The sequence below is a fragment of the Pistacia vera genome, unplaced genomic scaffold, assembly GCF_008641045.1.
Source record: "Pistacia vera cultivar Batoury unplaced genomic scaffold, PisVer_v2 Contig51, whole genome shotgun sequence".
NCBI classification, from domain to species: domain Eukaryota; kingdom Viridiplantae; phylum Streptophyta; class Magnoliopsida; order Sapindales; family Anacardiaceae; genus Pistacia; species Pistacia vera.
Genome location: NW_022196346.1, coordinates 702,789 through 722,039, shown reverse-complemented (window position 1 = coordinate 722,039; position 19,251 = coordinate 702,789). Strand labels below are relative to the sequence as shown.

The window sequence follows — 19,251 nt, the reverse complement described above, 5'->3', positions numbered from 1 at the left end:
TTACTTTAAAGGTGGATTTCTGGAATTTATGAAACCAGGGGTGGGAACTTGGCATTTCGCCAAAACCTTGGGTGTGAACATGTCTTTTACTCTTAAAAAAATAATACATTTGACCGAAGCTAAATATTGGTGTTATATCTAGGCACGTAGCCAGGATCAAAATATATATGGGCTCTGTTTTAAAGACCGGATCGGACCGAGACCCGGCAGCTTCTCCGATCCGGTTAAGGTCTTAGGGGTTTTTGTAATATTTTAAAATTATAAGGGTTAATTTGTAATTTTATAGGGGTGTTTTAAAGATATGTCAACAGTTTAGAGATTAATTAGTAATTTTTGGGGCATTTTTGAAATAAATAAAAAATTTTGGGACTAATTTGAACTTTTTAGGGGAGTAATATATTAAAATTTGAGGGATTAATATGTAATTTTTAAAAAATAAAATTATCGCTGACGTCATCGGTCTAACCGATTGACCGGTTGACCCGTGACCCGGGTAGCAAAACGGGTTGCCCTCCAATCCCGGTTTTAAAACAATGATATAAAGAGCTCAAGCACTGTAATAATTAAAGCTTATATTGACGCTGCGATTATCAAAAGAAATTATAATAATAATAGATTGTACAGAGTATAACATGCATTGATATTCATTTATAATTTTTTAAATAATAACATTTATAGTATTAATTTATAAAATACGGATAATATATTTCACTTCATAGAGTTAATAAAAAAAAAAGTTCCAAATTAAGTCAATAAAGACTTCAAAGTTTCATATACCTTTTATTATGGAATTTGTAGTCTATTTTTTTAACATCACTACTATACCTGGACCGATTGGATATTGTATCAAAGATTCAAAATATAGACTTTTTAATTGTTAACAATTTGATATTTCAATGATTGATCTTAATGCTTACCTTCATCATGACTTTTTAAAATCTAGACTTTTTAATTAGTTAATAATTTCTTAGTTTTTTTTTAATAAAAAATATTGAGAAATAAAACAAGTGACTATAGCTAAATTTGACTAACAAATTATAAAAACAAGTGACTATAGCTAAATTTGACTAACAAATTATATGAAAGAGCATTAAATATTGGTAATTTCAGAAAATAGATAAAAAAAAAAAATGTGACTCTTAGGACAAGTGCATTGGCCTGGAGGCTGGAGCCCCCTGGTCAGTTGGTAGAGGGTTTTCTGGAGCAACATCACCCTCTACAAGGTTCGCATAAAGAGTTTGTAAACGTGACACTGGAGGGTGGTCATCCAAATATTACTGGGTTTTCCGTTAAAGTCTTTCGAACCATCGCCAGTAAGAATTATTTACCACATACATTGAAGTATGATCTTATTCCATTTTAACGGCTCCTATAATTCTATGGTCGAGCAAATTCATTTGAAGGTAAGATATCCATTGATAGTACTTATAAGTATTGGTACATATATCTGGATTAATTATATCTCAATTAATACATATTGCATCTTTACAACCAAAATTGACTTGAGAAGATACGGCTATAGTAGTAGCCAATCGTTGCAATTGTACAGAATTCTCTCGACCTTACTCTGAACAGATGGTTGCTCGCAAACGTAGAAAAGCAGGGGGAGCATGTGCATGGTTGTTTCACCACTCACATGTGGGCTGCAACTCATTTTGTATAACGGATTCGTTGTGTGGCTAAGCGAGCGGAAACACCATCCAGAAATCACCACCTGGCACTAAATTGGATCCATGGTTTCACTAGCCTTCACTACATTGTTCTCGTTGCAGGGTAATAACTTCTCATGTAATTTATATCTCATATTTGCAAGAGTCATGGTTAATTTTCTTAATTTGTACAGGACTGAAACTGCATAACAATTTGTCTCGGATGACAATGGTCGTATGATTATTTCTGGCATTGATAATCACATCAACGATTTGATCAAGTTGATACACTAATTAGGACCGGAGCTAAAGTTCGGTGCGAGGGAGGGTCCTTTGTTGTGCAGTATTTGCAGGATGCATTACACTTTTACCCTACCAACATTAAGAAAATATATTCGGAAGATGATTATCGTAATGACCTTATGAGTGGAAATATAGCTGCTGCAATTTCTTGAGATTCCATATGTTTTGGATTTGTAAGTGTTGATCTTTTTTTTTAATTTTAAAATTGTTGGATTGATTTGAACAGTTGGTGCATTTCCTGCATGTTTATTACTAGGCCTTTCGAAAGATCCGTTATTCCTGACATCTCCGAAGCAATTATAAGATTATCTGAAAAGGGAGAATTGCAAAAGCTGGAAAGTTCATTGATGTCCCCCTACAATTGCTCAGACAATTCGGAGAAAGATAATGATCTGGATAGTTTGGGACCACTTAGCTTCGAGGGTCTGTTTATGATAACTATAGGAACATCCACAATTGCTCTACTTCTCTTCATTTTCCATCAATGCAGTTGGCATCGTATTGTTGGACCAGAACCACACAACAGCTATGGCGCAGATGGAATTTTGGTATAAACAAGCCCACTGACGACCACGTACAGCCGCACCCGCACCAGGCCCGTCATGGACTTGATTACCGTTAATCTGCTTGGGAAATGGAAAATCAAGGCTTTATCCTACCTTTGACTCTGTTTTGTAGATATTTTCGGTAGGCACGAGATGCTTCAGTTATATGAGTACATATTTATGTTCTTTCCTCGAATTAAGGTGTCAATTATTTTTATGCTTCATATTAGTTGTACCTGCCGTGTGCATATATATATATATATATATATATACATTGGTGTGGTTGGCATATATAATTATGATGTTCCACCACAACCACCCATAAATATTATTATTCATGCAAATGAAGAATGGTTGATGAGGATGAGGATGAGGAAGAGGAACCAACCACATCCAGATATTAACACTGCTTCGTAATGGGAAAATCAACGCATCAAATATTACTATAATGCATGCCCTTCATCAGTGTATATTTTTCTACTTGATTTTCTTTTCTTTAAAAAAAATATAATTTGTACTGTAGTAGCATGCATTTTAAATATGTTAAACAGAAATATTATTAATCTGCACTCCATAGTAGCTAGTGCCATTCGTTAGCCAATAACAATGTGAAAGAAAGAGTTCATATAAGTATGTTTTTATTGGTTAGCTTTAATTCGGGAACTGTGAAAGTAGAATGTACACTTTGTTACATAATAATCGAGTCAGTTGTTATTCGGTAATAAACAAAAAAATATGATATAATCCAATTTCCTAATCTTTTCTTACTAGTTAATGTGATTATTACGTCAATTGATGACTTTGATTAAACATAAATAATTATTTTTTATATACAAACTCTACTCCTTGAAAACAAACGACTATTCATTTATAAGAAATGATTGTTTCATGCATAAATAACAACAACTCTTTAAGAAAAATGATTGTTCATCTGTAAGGAATGATCGTTCATCCTTAATAAATGATTATTAAAATCATTTAATATCTAAAATATGGTAGGAGTTGACGTAACAATCGTCTGTCACATTAAAATTATAAGAGAAAAACGTGATATTAAATTGTAAACATAGTATTATTCATTATTAAAATATGGATAATAATGATTTTAAGTGGTCCTCCAAGCGCCTACTCCCAATAATAATAAAATATATTTTCTATTTCCCCAAACACACTTGAAATTGAAAACCTTTTACAAGAAATAATTACTAACTAATTAACCTTCATATTATGAATAAAAGATTAATCCAAATGAGGTCTTCTAAACTGCACTCTATTTACAATTGGCAATATACATTTCATTTTTCTTGTTTTGACAAATAAACATCATTACAAACCAAGAAAAGCCACTGAATAAAGTACAAAAATCTGACAGCAAAACCACTAGCCTAAGCCCGACCATCATCTTCCTTTCATACATCCCAATACAAGCGGCCCCTTTGCCTTCCAAACGCACACCTTATCATTTGAAAAAGAGAATAAAAAATTTTAAAATAATTAATAAAGTAAAAACCACATTCCTTCCTCCCAATCAGTCAAACCAAAAGACAAACTACAGTTTTTTTTACTTCTTTGAAACAACAGCTGCAGCTGCATCTCCTTTCTTTTTCTTTCCTGGATTTAATTAATGAAATCTCAACCTGCAACCCTCACTGGTCCCAAACTTACAAGTAAAACAATCATGTCAATGTACATGTATCATGTGGCTTCAACAGCTACACAGGATAGCCTTATATTTTCCTCCTTCAATTTGACTCTTTCCCATTCAATTCCTTCACATTGAGGAGGAGACCAAGACTCGAGCATCAACACAAGCAAGTAGCTTGTGGGCTAACTGTGGTTTCATTGCTACATTTCTTTCTCTTAATTAAGTCTTGATCAGTACAACCATACTGAAAGGAGCCATGGGACATCGAGTCTCACGTCTTGTGAGATTCAAACATTGAGAAGCTGTTCTTTTTCCATGGAGGGTTTGGCATCAGCAGGTTGTGCTGGTGCTGGTGAGGCTCCAGGATTTTCCATCTTTTTAAGACTCTGTTGGTGGTACACTTGCCTCAATCTTTCTATTTCTCTCTTCAGAGCTTCTTGATGAGCTGCATAAAATTTTTAACAAGCACAAAAAGATAGATGTTAAAGCCTAATCGATCCATTATATATTATTGTTATGCATGTGACAACCCACATGCTATCACAGATGTATGTATATATATATATATATATATATACAGCTACTTTCTTTTCTGTACTTAATCTCCTATCTCTATCTGTCACCTTCCATCTAAATAATTGTATAAAAACTACCAATGCAACATTCATGAGAAAAACCTAACAATTCTGCCAATTTATTAAGAAACTTCAATAAGATTTTAGTACTGTCCCTTTAGTACATTCCTCTCAGTAATAGTGTTTTATTAAAATATTTAGCTACAACTAAGTTGATATATCCCTTAATTGAGAGACTAATAACCCATGATTAAAGAACGAAAAACTTAAATTATGGAACTAATATGCATAGTTGCAGAATTAAGCAGACTTACCATCTTTAAATATCTTGTCTTGAGCCAATGCAGCGATTCTTTGCTTAAGAGCACTGTTATCGACATTGAGAAGCAACCGTTGATGGTCGAGAAATGCAACACGTGGCGACAACACCGAGACTTCGGCCTTCAATTCAGCAACAAAACCCAGAAAACAATAAAATTTTAGCATGCGGTAATCATAATTATAGTTTTTGCATTACCCAACTTCAAGAGAAAGCATCTACATACTTGTAATGATGTAACACTACGTTCAAGCTCCGATATGTATTGTAGCTTCCGCACTCGTGATCTTTGTGCAGACTGTCTATTTGCCAAGATTCTACAGAAATCAATCAGAAACAAACAAATGCATGTCATTATCAAACAATAATTAATCAACTTAATATATAATCAACAACATTATTAATTATTCAAGTTAATGTAAAGTTTATTAATTACCTCTTGACCCTCTTAGGATCAACTATCCTATCAGAGGACGTGTTTGATGTGGTGTTAGGTGGAGCTTGAGTCTCCGTTTTGCACTGGCTCTGCACCTCATCGGATTCATTCCTTATCTGCTGTTTCTGATCGGAAGGTGTATCTTTCTCGTCATTAATGCTATTGTGATCTGACGGTGTAGAGGGGTTGGAGGATGAGACGGTGGGGGCCACGGCATTTGGCATATCATCAGTGAACATAGACATGAACTGTTCGTCATCAAATTTATCAAACTCGTGATTAGTACCGGACCCGGGACGCCCGCCTGAGCCACGACATTCATCCAGCATTGGCGCCTCGAGGAAAGCAATGGAGTCGCTGGCGGAGCGGCGATGAGTTCCGCGTCTTGCGGAGGAGAAGTCAAGGAACTCGTCCACCCATGAAGGGTTTTGTGGTGTGCTACTGATGTTGGCCATTGACGGCATCTTCTGGTGGTGAAAGTCAGGCCAATTTGGCGGCATGTTGGGGATTTTAGGAGGCAATTGTGCCATATAAAAGAAGTGAGAAAGAAATGTTGACAAGAGAGAAAAAGTATGGACAAGGAGACAACAACACAACACAAGACGAGAGCAAACCAAATGAACTTGTATAAGAAAGGTTTGTTTAATATATATAGTGAAATGTAACGTAGTGCTGATATTAAAACTGAGAAAGAGAGAAGAAGAACATGATGAAGGAGGGGGGTGAAAAAGAAAATGTTATATCTTTTATCTTTCTCTGAAAGTGGGAGCACTGGGGTCACATGGGGGAAGATTGGACAGCTATGTACAGCTGGTAGGAGGTTGGGTCTCAACGGTATAACTGGAAAGTCGCCAGTAGTTTATTAACGAAGAGGAATCAGCAACCACGTGCCTTTGTGACCATCTCTTTAGTGCCCTACTTATAATAGTCTCATTATTTTACAATCCATGGAAACATATTCCCATGTTCATCATCTCTTTTCTATTCTAACATCCCTCTATTTACCACCCTCTGATTTTTGAAAGTCAAACATGGTCAACCTTCTTGGATAACATCTAATGGCCTATTTATGTTAGTACAAAATCTGTTTTAAAGTTAAAATTCAGTTCTTCAGTTACTCAAAGATAAGATACGATCGTTTTTGTTTTGACTTTTGTGGACTATTAATATTACACACTCCCACCCAAAAATAAATAAAAACGATTTTTGTTTATATTTTATTTTAAGACACGATGTTCAAACATAAAACATAAAAAGTCTTTCTTATCCCATTCCCAACCAGTTATAACCTTAAAATTAAATTAAAAGGGTTATAGTTAAAGGAGGATGTGGTAGGGAGGCCTTAATTGGAGTTGGAAGGCAGAGAGAATGGGTTATTTAATGGGCATACCCATGTGCAATGGAGCATATAATAAGAAAAGTTTGGGGAGATGAGCTATGAAAGGGAAGGAATTGGGATTGTAAGGGATCATGTCATTGTATTTGTATGAAGGCATGTGAATTGTTTGCACGCTCTAAGCTTTCTTTGCTTTGTCCCCAAAACATACGCACATGTAGGTACTGTGTCCTTAGCTAGTTCCATCGCTATCAATTCATCAATCTGGAATTTATGTTTTTATTTTTTTAATCTACGACTTGGGAGGCACTAATCGTCATTACTTTTATGTTTACCTTCTTAGTTATTTATGATTTTTTGCCGCCTTTCATCTCAAGGAAGTGCCCAGGCAGTAAAGCATCTTGAAAAACAAGTACACTTGGTATACTATATAAGAGGAAAATGCTATTCTTACAAATATCTATACAAAGAAAGTTACAAAGTGATATCATAAAAAAATAATAATAATAAAGAAAAAACAAAAAAAGAGAAGAGAGAGAGAGAAAAAAATCATGAAAATTAAGGGTGAGGATTGTCTTTGTATACCTCCTTTATATATGTCTTTGTAAAACTATCATCGCAGTATATAAAATGCATGTGACTATATCTGCAAACTCATTCATCCGAATTGATTGTCCACCAACTTTGCGCAATGGCTTTTGTTCTTTGTGTTTATTCCTTATCGACTGATGGGTTCTACCAATTCGGCTTATATTATACCCCATGTATCTCTTGTCGGACACACTATTATATCTAGCTTTTTACACGCAAATTATTCGAAACTTCACAATTCATGTTCAAATGAAACGGTGTCTGGATAGAATTTCTGTGGCAACCAAAACATAAGATTTAAGGCTGATATTAATGAATTAAGTAAAATTTTAATAATTTTATATATGTTAGGGAGTATTTGAACTTAGGCTGTTATAAATATTGCAATAATTATGACTTAACGAGACTAAAAATTGCTTAAGTTGATTACTAATCTCTTTTCTCTGGCTAAGCAGATCCACCCTACTCAATTTCTCCAACTCCACCTAAAAGAAAACGTTTTATCACGAACAAACACAATGTAACATGCATGATAATCTTTCTATATTATAATTTTTTATACAAATCAAACTTTCCTAACTTGACACAATTAGTGGTGCTCAATTGATTTGTTTATTAATGGGTTTGATGGTCGACATAACATTTGGCGCTTTAAGTGATTATTGCCATAATAATGTATCAAGGATGAATAATATATGGGTGATGCTACATGTTGTCTGTGGTTTTTCAGCCAAACTCGGATCGACGCGAGGATATAGCTCAACTTAGAATGACCTCGGTGATTATGATTGCTCAACCCAACATAAGCTCGTCAAGCCATAGCTCGACCCAGCACAAGTTAGTCACGGAGAACCTGAATGATTATTCAATCAATTCCCAAATAACTTCAGATCCTAGATATTACGGGAACAATCAGATTAACAGCAATCTTTGCGCAATCTTAGAACCTAATCGCTAGAATATCAGAGTTACAGTCCCAATCAATTGTAATCCTTTTATTTTTGCTCTTTTTTTTATGTAAATCTTGTATATATATCCCCTAAAACGATGAGGAGGGGGATACCAAATTCTAGTTTAGAAGTTATATTGTAAGCTCTCACAGCAAATAAGTAAAACACAGTGGACGTAGGCTATTAAACTTTGCCGAACCACTTTAAAAGTCCTTCTTGTCATTTATTTTCTAGCATTTTCGTTTACTCATAGCTGATTACCCATAATCACGCACACATCTGTTCCGATCCCGACAAGATCAATCGGATCTCGCTGGTTGATACAGATTTCTGTATCAACACTACACTTACAACCTAATCTCATAAATTTTCTCTCACAACCTCGACTCGTCAGTTTGTAGTTGGGCAACTCGTAATTGATCAAGCAGGACTTATTACGAGTTGGCAAATTGTGAGCTACCATATTAGAATTGTAAGAGAAAGTTTGTGAGATTATATTGTAAACCAAGTTTATGAAATTAGATTGTAAGCCAATTTTTATGGATAATATATAACAATTAGGTTCGCCATAACGGTGCAAATTTAAACAAAATTCTCCACAACTAACAATCAGTTAGCATAAATTTGACACTTCCACGTTTAAACCCCGCCAAATCCGTGTCAGGCTTCTATAAGATAATACCCTTTTGCATAAAAAATAGGCTGGTTTTCAGGAATGACAACCCAATACTCAAACTTGGGTTCGCATACTGAGAAGTCGTGTCTAGACTCTAGATGCACAAATTAACCACTAAAACTCCAATAAACCAATAATGTTCTCGGAGCTTTAAGCTTAGGCTCTTAGCTAGTTAGCTATTCTCATCTTACCAATATCAAACAAATCTGGACGTTGTAGTTAGGGGTGGAAAAAAAAAATCGAAAATCAGACCGAAACCGGTCCGAAAATTCGGTTTTTTATCGGTTTCGGTTTGCCACATTTTGTAAACCGAATATTCGGTTCTGTTTCGGTTTTTTGAAATAACAAAAACGGTTAACCGAACCGGATTTTTAAACCGGTTTAATGAATAAAAAAATAATTTTATATTTTTCAATTTTTAAAAAATTTATCTCTAGGTCTTCACTAATGCGCATTTTCAAAAATTCAATTTTTTAAAAAATAATTTTATATTTTGCGCATTTTAAAAAAATTTATCCCTAAGTCTTCACTAATGTAATTTTAAATTATTAATACTTGATATGCATTAAAATTATATAAATTCAAATTATTCAATTACAATAAATATAACTTTAATTCAAGTTAAAAAAAACCTGGAAAAAAATGGGTCAAAGTGGAGGGTTTGACAGAATTAGTCCGAACAAATATAGCCTATTATAATTAACCGGTTAATCAAACCGAATTTTCGATTCGGTTTTAAACCGGTTTATAATCAAAACCAGATCGGTTTGGGTTTAAATTTTTTTTTATACCGAAAACCGGTCCGGTTCAAGATACCGGTTTGATTAACCGGTTTTTTCCATCCGTAGCTGAGGAAATCAAAACATGATAAACCTTGTAGCGAAACTAACACGCACAAAAGATGTGAACAAAAACTATAGACAAACCAAAACTGGAAAATCTTGCACGCAAGTATGAACAGGCAATATAGATGAACTGCAAATATCTATTTCATGGTTTTTTTTTTGGTCTAAAAGCAATGCATTCATTCTATTAAGGAAAGTGATACAAAAGGAAGTCAACACATTAAAGAAAATCAGAAACTGAAATCTGCATGAATGATTTGCAATTACTGTAGAATATTTGCTGTCATAGTTCTCTGTTTTTGAAATATTGTAACTGATGTATATCCTAGGAATTTACTGCTGTACATTTCCAAAATAGGATCACAGACTTGTATATATTACTCTGTAAAGTTTCAATATTATTAAGGTGGAAGCTTCCATCTTAATATCCTTGCAGTGTTTCTATATCGAGCCAGCAATGGATATGCACATGATATTAAGAAATGCTGGTTTTATTCTCTTTGTTTTGTGGGTTACATGGATGCCTTCCGGGGCAAGGTCTGGAAACAACCGACCTGAAGACTACGATCCATCATCCATGCAGGAGAGGTATGAGAGATGGCTGGCACGAAATGGTAAAGAATATGCTACCCGAGATGAATGGGAAATGCGATTTGGAATCTACTCATCCAATGTTCAGTTCATTGACTTCATCAATTCTCAAAACTTATCATTCAAGCTGACTGACAATCAATTTGCTGACTTGACAAACGAAGAGTTTAAATCTATCTACTTGGGTTATAGGAAACCATCGAATCCAAGGAGGTTTGTTAAAAGCTTGTCTTCAGGTTCACCACCAACACCAAGTGTAGATTGGAGAAAGAAAGGCGCTGTAACTCCAATCAAGAATCAAGGCTATTGTGGTACGAAAAACTTACAATTCATAGACTTTTTAAATACATACTTAAACAGAATAAGGAGTACCGCAGAAATACATGCCTTAAACCCCCTTTCTTACAACCATGGTGCCTGAACCTTAAATTCAATACATACTTTTAAATATTTTTTTGATAGTGTATAAGCTAGTTTAAAGAAGATGCGCTTTTCATTTAAAATTGAACAGTTTGTTATATGTGCAAGGATTGTACATGAGCAATATCTTACATTTTATGCAGGAAGTTGTTGGGCATTTTCTGCTGTAGCAGCTGTAGAAGGCATCAACAAAATCAAAACAGGAAAATTGGTATCTCTATCGGAGCAAGAACTAGTGGACTGCGATGTTAACAGTAACAACCAAGGATGCAATGGTGGATTAATGGAGAAGGCATTTGAGTTCATTAAAAAGAACGGTGGTTTAACCACGGAGAATGATTACCCTTACATGGGTAAAGATGAAACCTGTAATAAAGCGAAAATAAAAAATCAGGCAGTGACAATAAGTGGATATGAAGCCGTAACTGCTAATAACGAGGAAGACCTAGAAGCTGCCGTTGCCAAACAACCTGTATCCGTTGCAATTGATGCGGGTGGAAATTCATTTCAACTCTATTCCCATGGTATTTTCACTGGAGTTTGTGGACATGAGCTCAATCATGGAGTCGCAGTAGTTGGTTATGGAGAAGAATCTGGTAAAAAATATTGGATAGTGAAGAATTCTTGGGGGAATAACTGGGGTGAATCTGGCTATATAAGACTGGAACGTGATTCCAAAGACAAAAGAGGTACTTGTGGCATTGCTATGGAGGCTAGCTATCCTACTAAGGCTTGAGCTGCGTTTAGGATGACAGACTTCACCTCAATAAGCGTATATATTATATGCAATTCAAATGAAACAATGAATTTGAAGAGTTTAAGCTGCAAAAAAAAATTATATTGAGCAGACTAGTGAAATGCCCAGCACAAATAAATAGTTTATAAAAGAGCCATTACTGATTTTGCTGGCTGATAATAAAAAGTAATATTCATAGATAAGTTAACGGTTAGTTCCCAGAAAATTATCTTCATTGCACAATTTCAACTCTCTACTTTTTTTCTATTTTTATTAATCCTTGCTTACTCATCGAAGATTTGATCCATGGTTTCACTAGCCTTCACTACATTGTTCTCGTTGCATGGCAATAACTTCTCCCAAATACAAGGGAATAGGTTAACTTTTTATAACTCGAGAACAATGCTAAAAGAAATTCTTAATTCAAACTAGTTAAATATCATTTTAAGAATGCTAGCTCACAGAACTCAAACTTAGAAATTTTCACTACTCTTTAATCTCAATTCATGCGTATTTTATAAACTTTTTTTTTTTTTTTTTAAATAATTTTGAGATATTACGATGATAGAGAAAGGTTCAGTGTTATAGTATTAATGTAATTGGTAACGATGATCGTAAGGTGATCATAATAAAGAAAATGGAAAATTAATTTGAAGTATTTTATCAGAAACCTTGTGCGGATTATTAAAAATAGTGGTAAATTTGAAGAGTGATTTAAGCTAAGGCAAAAGATCCAAATCTCCGATTTTATGGATGATGAAGGACAATGATTACCAGTTCCTTCCAATGACCTCCTTGGAAGGTTTGGGGAATGTTTTATTGCTGAAAATATAGGATATATTACTAATTAAATAGATTATTTTGAAGATTACAGAGGAATGTTACATCAATATGTTTGGTTAGATTAGTAGATATAAATAATTAAGATGTTTGGTTGTGAAGAATAAAATATTATCAACAGAAACTTTTACTGAATTGTCCTTCCATTTTAATATTATTATTATTATTATTTAAATGAATTACTTTTAGCACCTTATATTTGAGAATTTAGCTAAAACACCCGAAAACAAAGTTTAAATTTTAACAAAATACCCTCAACCACTCAAGACCACCGTTGGCTGCTAGCGACAGTCACCAAAACGGCACATGATCGGCAAGATTTGGTCGGCCGTGCCAAGTTTTTGCTGTTTCTGCTAACTCCTCGACGATCTAGCCATTTTTGGCCTTCGATGTGGCCGAAAACATCAAGATTGGCACACGGCCAGCCAAATCCCGTTGATCTGACTATTATTGTGGGTGGCCGATGGTGGTCTTTGGTGGCTAAGAGTATTTTGTTAACTTTTAAATTTTTTATGTTTGGTGTGTTTTAGCTAAATTCTCAAATGTAGGGGGTCTGGGTAATTGTTATTTAGTAGACATTTGAGGGCAATTCGGTCCAAAATGGCTTTTATTTAAGGGCAAATTTGGTTTTTAAAAAAAAAAAAAAAAGATAACCTTGGTAAAAAAAGAATAACACCCCTAGACTAGGTAATCTGATAACTGCCAAAATGATCAACAATATTCACTATTGAGAATAAAATATTCCCGTAATCTTATATTACTATCAAACCCAACAAAAGAATATTGAATCAAAGATAGAGATAACAAGAGTTATCTGCCCATAACTGAAACCAAACACAGCCAAAGAGTAATCAATCTTTCTAAAAAATCCACTGCCGGCGCACATAATTGGGCAATCTAGTTTAGTAGCGTTACACACAACAAATGTTTGTTGCAATGTGGCTAAAGCCTCCTTCAATTCCTGACACACTCTCGGAATGGCCCCGGATTCTGATTCCTCTAACATCCTTGTGAAATCCACTGCAAATCTTTCTGATGAATCTTTGCTCTGATCACTAACGGCTTTGAAACTTCCTTCTCTGACGTCTTTCTACACCACGAACCCCCATTTCGTCGTCCTTTTAGCTATGCTAGCTCCTGCTAGTATTTTATTCCCTTTCGTCTCGAGACTAGTCCCATTCGATTCCGTCTTGCCACCACTCTCTTCTTTTTCAAACACCATCCATTTGTTAACAGAGTCCTTGTTGCTACTGATATTGAAAGCAGCAGTTTTTTATGATCCTTCCTGTTTGACACTACTCGATTGTCCAACACCATCACTTGCTCTCAATTAATCTTCGTTGATCTTTGACATCATTTGCAGATGATTTTGGAAGCTCCATTCTCCGAAATTTCTATTACGTGAAACAGAATGCTGCATGTTTTACCCAAGTCAAGAAACAATACAACAGAAACAAAACAAGTCCGGCGTATAATATTAAATGAAATAACTTGAAGCTGGAAACTGAACCAGAGTGTTCCCCTGAATTTAATGAATTTTATTATCTAGAAAGTCTAAAACTGAAATCTTTTTTCCTAAATTTGAACTACACATGCATACTGATATAACAACTACTTTTGGATTTTGATTCTACAAGGAATGAATTTCCATTAACTTGTGTGAGAATTATAGGTTTTTAGCCAGATAATACTAAAAGAAAACGAAGATGAAAACAGAGCACTTAATATGAATTTTTGAAAATCTCAGTTTTGTATTCAAACTTATCAATATATACAACATGCTTTACAACTTAACCACTCTCTGCTGATTCAACAACTACAGCAGGTAATACAATTCAAATTTGAAATCTTAACAACTAATATTGTTTTTACAAATTACATCGAAAATATTAACTTAATTACACTTAAACCATTCTACTGCAAAACACAAAAACCATGCAGACATGCATGTTGGACCACTGCTGCATGAAGCCTTCTGCATCTTCCAAAAACAATCCTGTAGACTTGAGTATTGATCCATTTCCAGCAATGCATCACTATATCAACACTCCCCCTTGATGCATTTGCTGGAAACACCAAGTTTGAGTCTAAGTCTCTCGAACTTGGCTTTAGGCAAACTCTTAGTCATGATATCTGCAATCTGATCCACACCTCGACAGTGTATCAAAGTCACTTCCCCATCATTTTCAGCCTCCCTTACTGCATGAAATTTAATCTTAATATGTTTGGTCTTGTCTTGGAGAACTGGATTCTTTGCCATTGCCACCACTGATTGATTATCACACAATATTGGTGTTGGCTTACCTTGATCCAGCTTCAAATCAGACAAAATTTTTCTGAACCAAGTAGCTTGGTTCACTGCAGCTGCGGCAGAAATGTATTCTGCCTCTACAGTGGACTGAGCCACCGAGTCTTGCTTCTTTGACAACCAACTAATGGCACCTTCATTGATGTAAAACACATACCCTTAGGTACTTTTCATGTCATCTAAAGAACCTCCCCAGTCACTGTCTATGTAACCCTGGAAAACCAGGTTTTCTGCCCTTTTAAACCAAATGCCAAGGTTTGAAGTTCCTTTTACATACCTTAACACCCTCTTTGCTACCCTATAATGTGATTCACTTAGACAACTCATAAATCTAGAGAGATAGCTAGCTGCAAACATCAGGTCTGGACGTGTGGCTGTTAAATAGAGCAAACATCCTACCAGACTTCTAAACATGCTCTCATCCACTCTTTTCTCACCATCATTCTTGCTCAGCTTCAGGTTAGAAACTAAGGGTGTATTTGCAGGTTTGCAATTCTCCATCTCAAACTTTATGAGAACTTCATTTGCATACTTTTCTTGATACACAAATATCCCACTTTTGGACTGAAAAATCTGCATACCAAGGAAATATGACATCTCCCCCAAATCTGTCATCTCAAATTCAGATTGCATGGATTGTTTGAACTTGCTCAACTGGTCCGGATTATTCCCTGTCATCAGCAGGTCATCCACATACAATGACACAACAATTAAATCACCCTTAGCTTCTTTAACATAAAGAGTATGTTCATTTGGACTTCTTGCATAGCCTAGGCTATTAAGATGCTCATTTATGCGGCTGTACTAGGCCCTAGGTGCTTGTTTTAGGCCATACAAAGCCCTCTCTAGCAGGTACACCTTTCTTTCTTCACCCTTCACCTGGTAGCCTTCGGGTTGGTTTACGAAAATCTCCTCATCCAAGTAGCCATTTAGGAACGCAGATTTCACATCAAGTTGGAAATTTTTCCAACCAAATTGGGCTGTCATGGCAAGGATCAACCTTATAGTATCATGTCTAGCTACCAGAGCAAATGTGTCAGTGTAATCCACCCCTTGCTATTGTGCAAATCCTTTTGCTATAAGCCTAGCCTTGTGTTTGTGGATTGTACCATCAGGATTGAGCTTTAATTTGTATATCCACTTTACCTGAATTATCCTTTTTTTTTTTCAGGTCTTTCAACTAACTTCCAAGTGTTGTTCTTCTCAATCATAGCAATCTCCTCCTACATTGCTTTCTTCCAACCATCTGATCCAGCAACTTCAGCATATGTTTTAGGTTCTAACACAGCAACATTGCACCTTGCATAAACATCAGCCAAGGTCCTGGTTCCTCGAACTGTTGGTTCCTCATCTGCTTCAGTTTCAGCTTCTTCAAACACATTTTTAATCGGCTGCAACATTTTCCAATCAGCCTCAATCTGTTTACTCTCCCAATTCCATATTGCATTTTCATCTATTCTCACATCTCTAGTTATCACAACTCTTTTTGTTTCCAAAATGTACACTTTGAATCCTTTTGATTGGTTGTTGCAACCAATGAAAATACCAACTTCAGCCTTGTTATCCAACTTGGTTCTCTTCAACGCTGGAACCATCACATAGCACACACTTCTAAACACTCTCAAATAGTCAACTGCTGGTTTAATTTCTGTCCACGCCTCAGCTGGTGTTTGCCCCTTGACTGCTTTGGTTGGCAGCCTATTCAGAAGATAAACTCTTATATTTACAGCCTCAGCCCAGAACCTCTTAGGAAGTTGTTTCTCAGCCAACATACATCTAGCCATCTCCATGATGTTCCTGTTTCTTCTCTCACTTACTCCATTCTATTGTGGAGTGTAAGGAGCAGTGAATTGATGTCTAATACCAACTTCTGAACAAAGCAAACTGAATTCCTTTGAAGTGTACTCAGTTCTATTGTCACTTCTAAAGGATTTGATCTTTGTTCCAGCCTCATTTTCAACCAGCAATTTAAACTTTCTAAACACTGCAGAGACCTCACTTTCTGCTGTAAAAAATACACCCATGTCATCCATGTATAATCATCTACAAAGAGTATGAAATACCTACTACCACTCAAGGATTCTGTTTGCATAGGACCACACACGTCTGAATGAATCAGTTGAAGCTTCATTGATGCTCTCCAGGTCTGATTCGAAGGAAATGTAGGTCTGCTCAATTTGCCAATTTGGCATGCACTGCATAAAGTGCTTTTCTCCTCAATTTCTGGCAGGTCATGAACCATGTTTGCATTCTTCAACTCTTTGAGGCCATTATAGTGATAATGGCCAAGCCTTTTGTGCCATGTTTCTAACTCTTCTAGCCTAGTTGACAATGCAAATTCATTGGTGTTTTTCCACTCAACCGGAAAGCTTTTCCTTAGCATCTTTACACTTATCAATTCAGCCCCTTTAGGATCTAATATGGTACATGCTTGGTTTTCAAAGTGTAAGGAATAACTCCTCTCTAGCATTTGTCCCACAGTCAATAGATTTTGACTAATTCTAGGAACATACAACACATGAGGAATTATTTTTGTACCTAACCAAGTTTGGACAGCAACATCCCCCAAGCATTTGACCTCCATGAATTCACCATTTCCTATCTTGACTCTGGAGCTGTATGATCTATCCAAGCTTACAAAATTTCGCAGGTCTACAGCCATGTGATTTGTGTAGCCACTATCAATTAACCAAGCTTCATTGCTAGTTTGTGCAGTGTAACAGGTGGCCACAAAAAGTTATTCAGCCTCTTGACATTGTTGTTGATCCTCTCCAACTTTTGCTTGCTATGTTGGCTGGTTTCCTTTGTTCTTACACACCCTTTCAATATGCTCGAATTGCTTACAACTCCTGCACTGTATACCAAACCTAAACCAGCATCTTCTCTACAGATGCCCTTTCTTTTTACATTGAGTACAGGCCGAAAATTCTTTCACTCCACCAGGCCTTTCCCACTGGTTACTACTCTTCTCTTTCCCCTTTCTATCTCCACCATACTTCCTTGTTTGTCCTTGTGCAGGTTTACTTTTGTAACTTGCAACCATTGCACCCTCATTAGTGTCTTCTTGCCTTATAAGTCTCCTTTATTCTTGCGCTTGGAGAGAATGAACAAGCTCAGTCAATGTGACCTGAGTCATGTCCTTAGAGTCCTCCAAAGAAGATATTTTGGACTCAAATCTTTCCGGAAGACTTACCAAAATCTTTTCCACAACCCTTCGGTCAGTCAACTCTACTCCCATTAGTCTGATTTTATTGACAACGCTCATTAGTCTATCAATGTAATCCTTCACTTTCTCAGCCTCTTGCATCCTTTGCATTTCAAATTCTCTCCTTAGATTTAGCACTTGCATCTTTCTTGTTGTAGTGCTTCCCATATACTCTTCTCTCAACTTGTCCCATGCTTATTTTGGGGTCTCAAATGCCATGATCTTTGTGAATACAAGGTCAGTCACAGCCGCATGAATATGAGAGAGAGCTCTAGGTGCTTTGATAGCTTCTTCTTCGATTGATCTAATCTGGTCCCAAGGGTGTTAGCTGTCTATTTTCTTCCACATACTGCCACAGTCCCTGCCCCCTGAGAAAGGCTTTCATCTTGACAGCCCAAATGTGGTAATGTTCCCCATTGAAGACCGGTGGAGCCATCAAGGCTGTTTGAGTAGTCATGCTCTATTTTTCGCGTCTGATGTAGAGAAGAAGAAAGTTAGATGCAGGTTAAGTTTTTGCTAAGAATGGAGTGTGTTGTTGAGTCATAAACGAAAGGCTTAGGATGCTAAGTTTCTGGTTTCTGCAAATAGCTCTGATACCATTTGTAGGTTTTTAGCCAGAGAATACTAAAAGAAAATGAAGATGAAAACAGAACACTTAATATGAATTTTTGAAAATCCCAGTTTTGTATTCAAACTGATCAATATATACAGCATGCTTTACAACTTAACTACTCTCTGCTGATTCAACAACTACAGCAGGTAATACAATTCAAATTTGAAATCTTAACAACTAATATTATTTTTACAAATTACACCGAAAATATTAACTTAATTACATTTAAACCATTCTACTGCAAAACACAAAAACCATGCAGACATGCACGTTGGACCACTGCTGCATGAAGCCTTCTGCATCATCCAAAAACAATCCTGCAGACTTGAGTATTGATCCATTTCCAGCAAGGCATCACTACATCAACAAGAATCGTTCAAATTCTTAACCGTAGTTATATCAAAGGAAAAAATATTGGTATGGCAACTGACAAAGAAAAGTAGTGTGGTATGACATGTGAGAAAGAGAATTGGAAAGGGAAGTGATTCTCACTGGTGTTGCAGATTAAAAAGAGCTCAAACTTTAACACAGAGTAGCTGAAATGGAGCCAATTATCCATTGGTGTTTCATATAAGCAAGTTCAGTACGTACGGATGAATTATTATCTGTGAAACTTTTCTTCTTTCTTTCTGTTGATACTGAATGAGCTGTAAAGAAAGGAACGTGGA

At 35.8% G+C, this 19,251-nt stretch overlaps 2 protein-coding genes across 2 annotated transcripts; one reads left to right on the top strand and one right to left on the bottom strand.

Annotated features, from left to right (window-relative positions):
- Window positions 1-4,069: 4,069 nt before the first annotated feature.
- LOC116106229 (basic leucine zipper 61) lies at window positions 4,070-6,176 on the bottom strand. The gene is made up of 4 exons (XM_031392576.1): window positions 5,473-6,176; window positions 5,263-5,353; window positions 5,032-5,158; window positions 4,070-4,587 (listed from the first exon to the last, which is right to left on the bottom strand). Exons 1-4 carry the CDS (start codon window positions 6,000-6,002, stop codon window positions 4,430-4,432), a joined length of 906 nt encoding a protein of 301 aa, XP_031248436.1. The 5' UTR covers window positions 6,003-6,176; the 3' UTR covers window positions 4,070-4,429.
- A 4,151-nt stretch (window positions 6,177-10,327) lies between these two features.
- Window positions 10,328-11,617, top strand: LOC116106230 (ervatamin-B). Its single transcript, XM_031392577.1, has 2 exons — window positions 10,328-10,772; window positions 11,025-11,617. The coding sequence occupies exons 1-2, from the start codon at window positions 10,328-10,330 to the stop codon at window positions 11,615-11,617; spliced, it is 1,038 nt and encodes a 345-aa protein (XP_031248437.1).
- The last annotated feature ends 7,634 nt before the right edge of the window (window positions 11,618-19,251 follow it).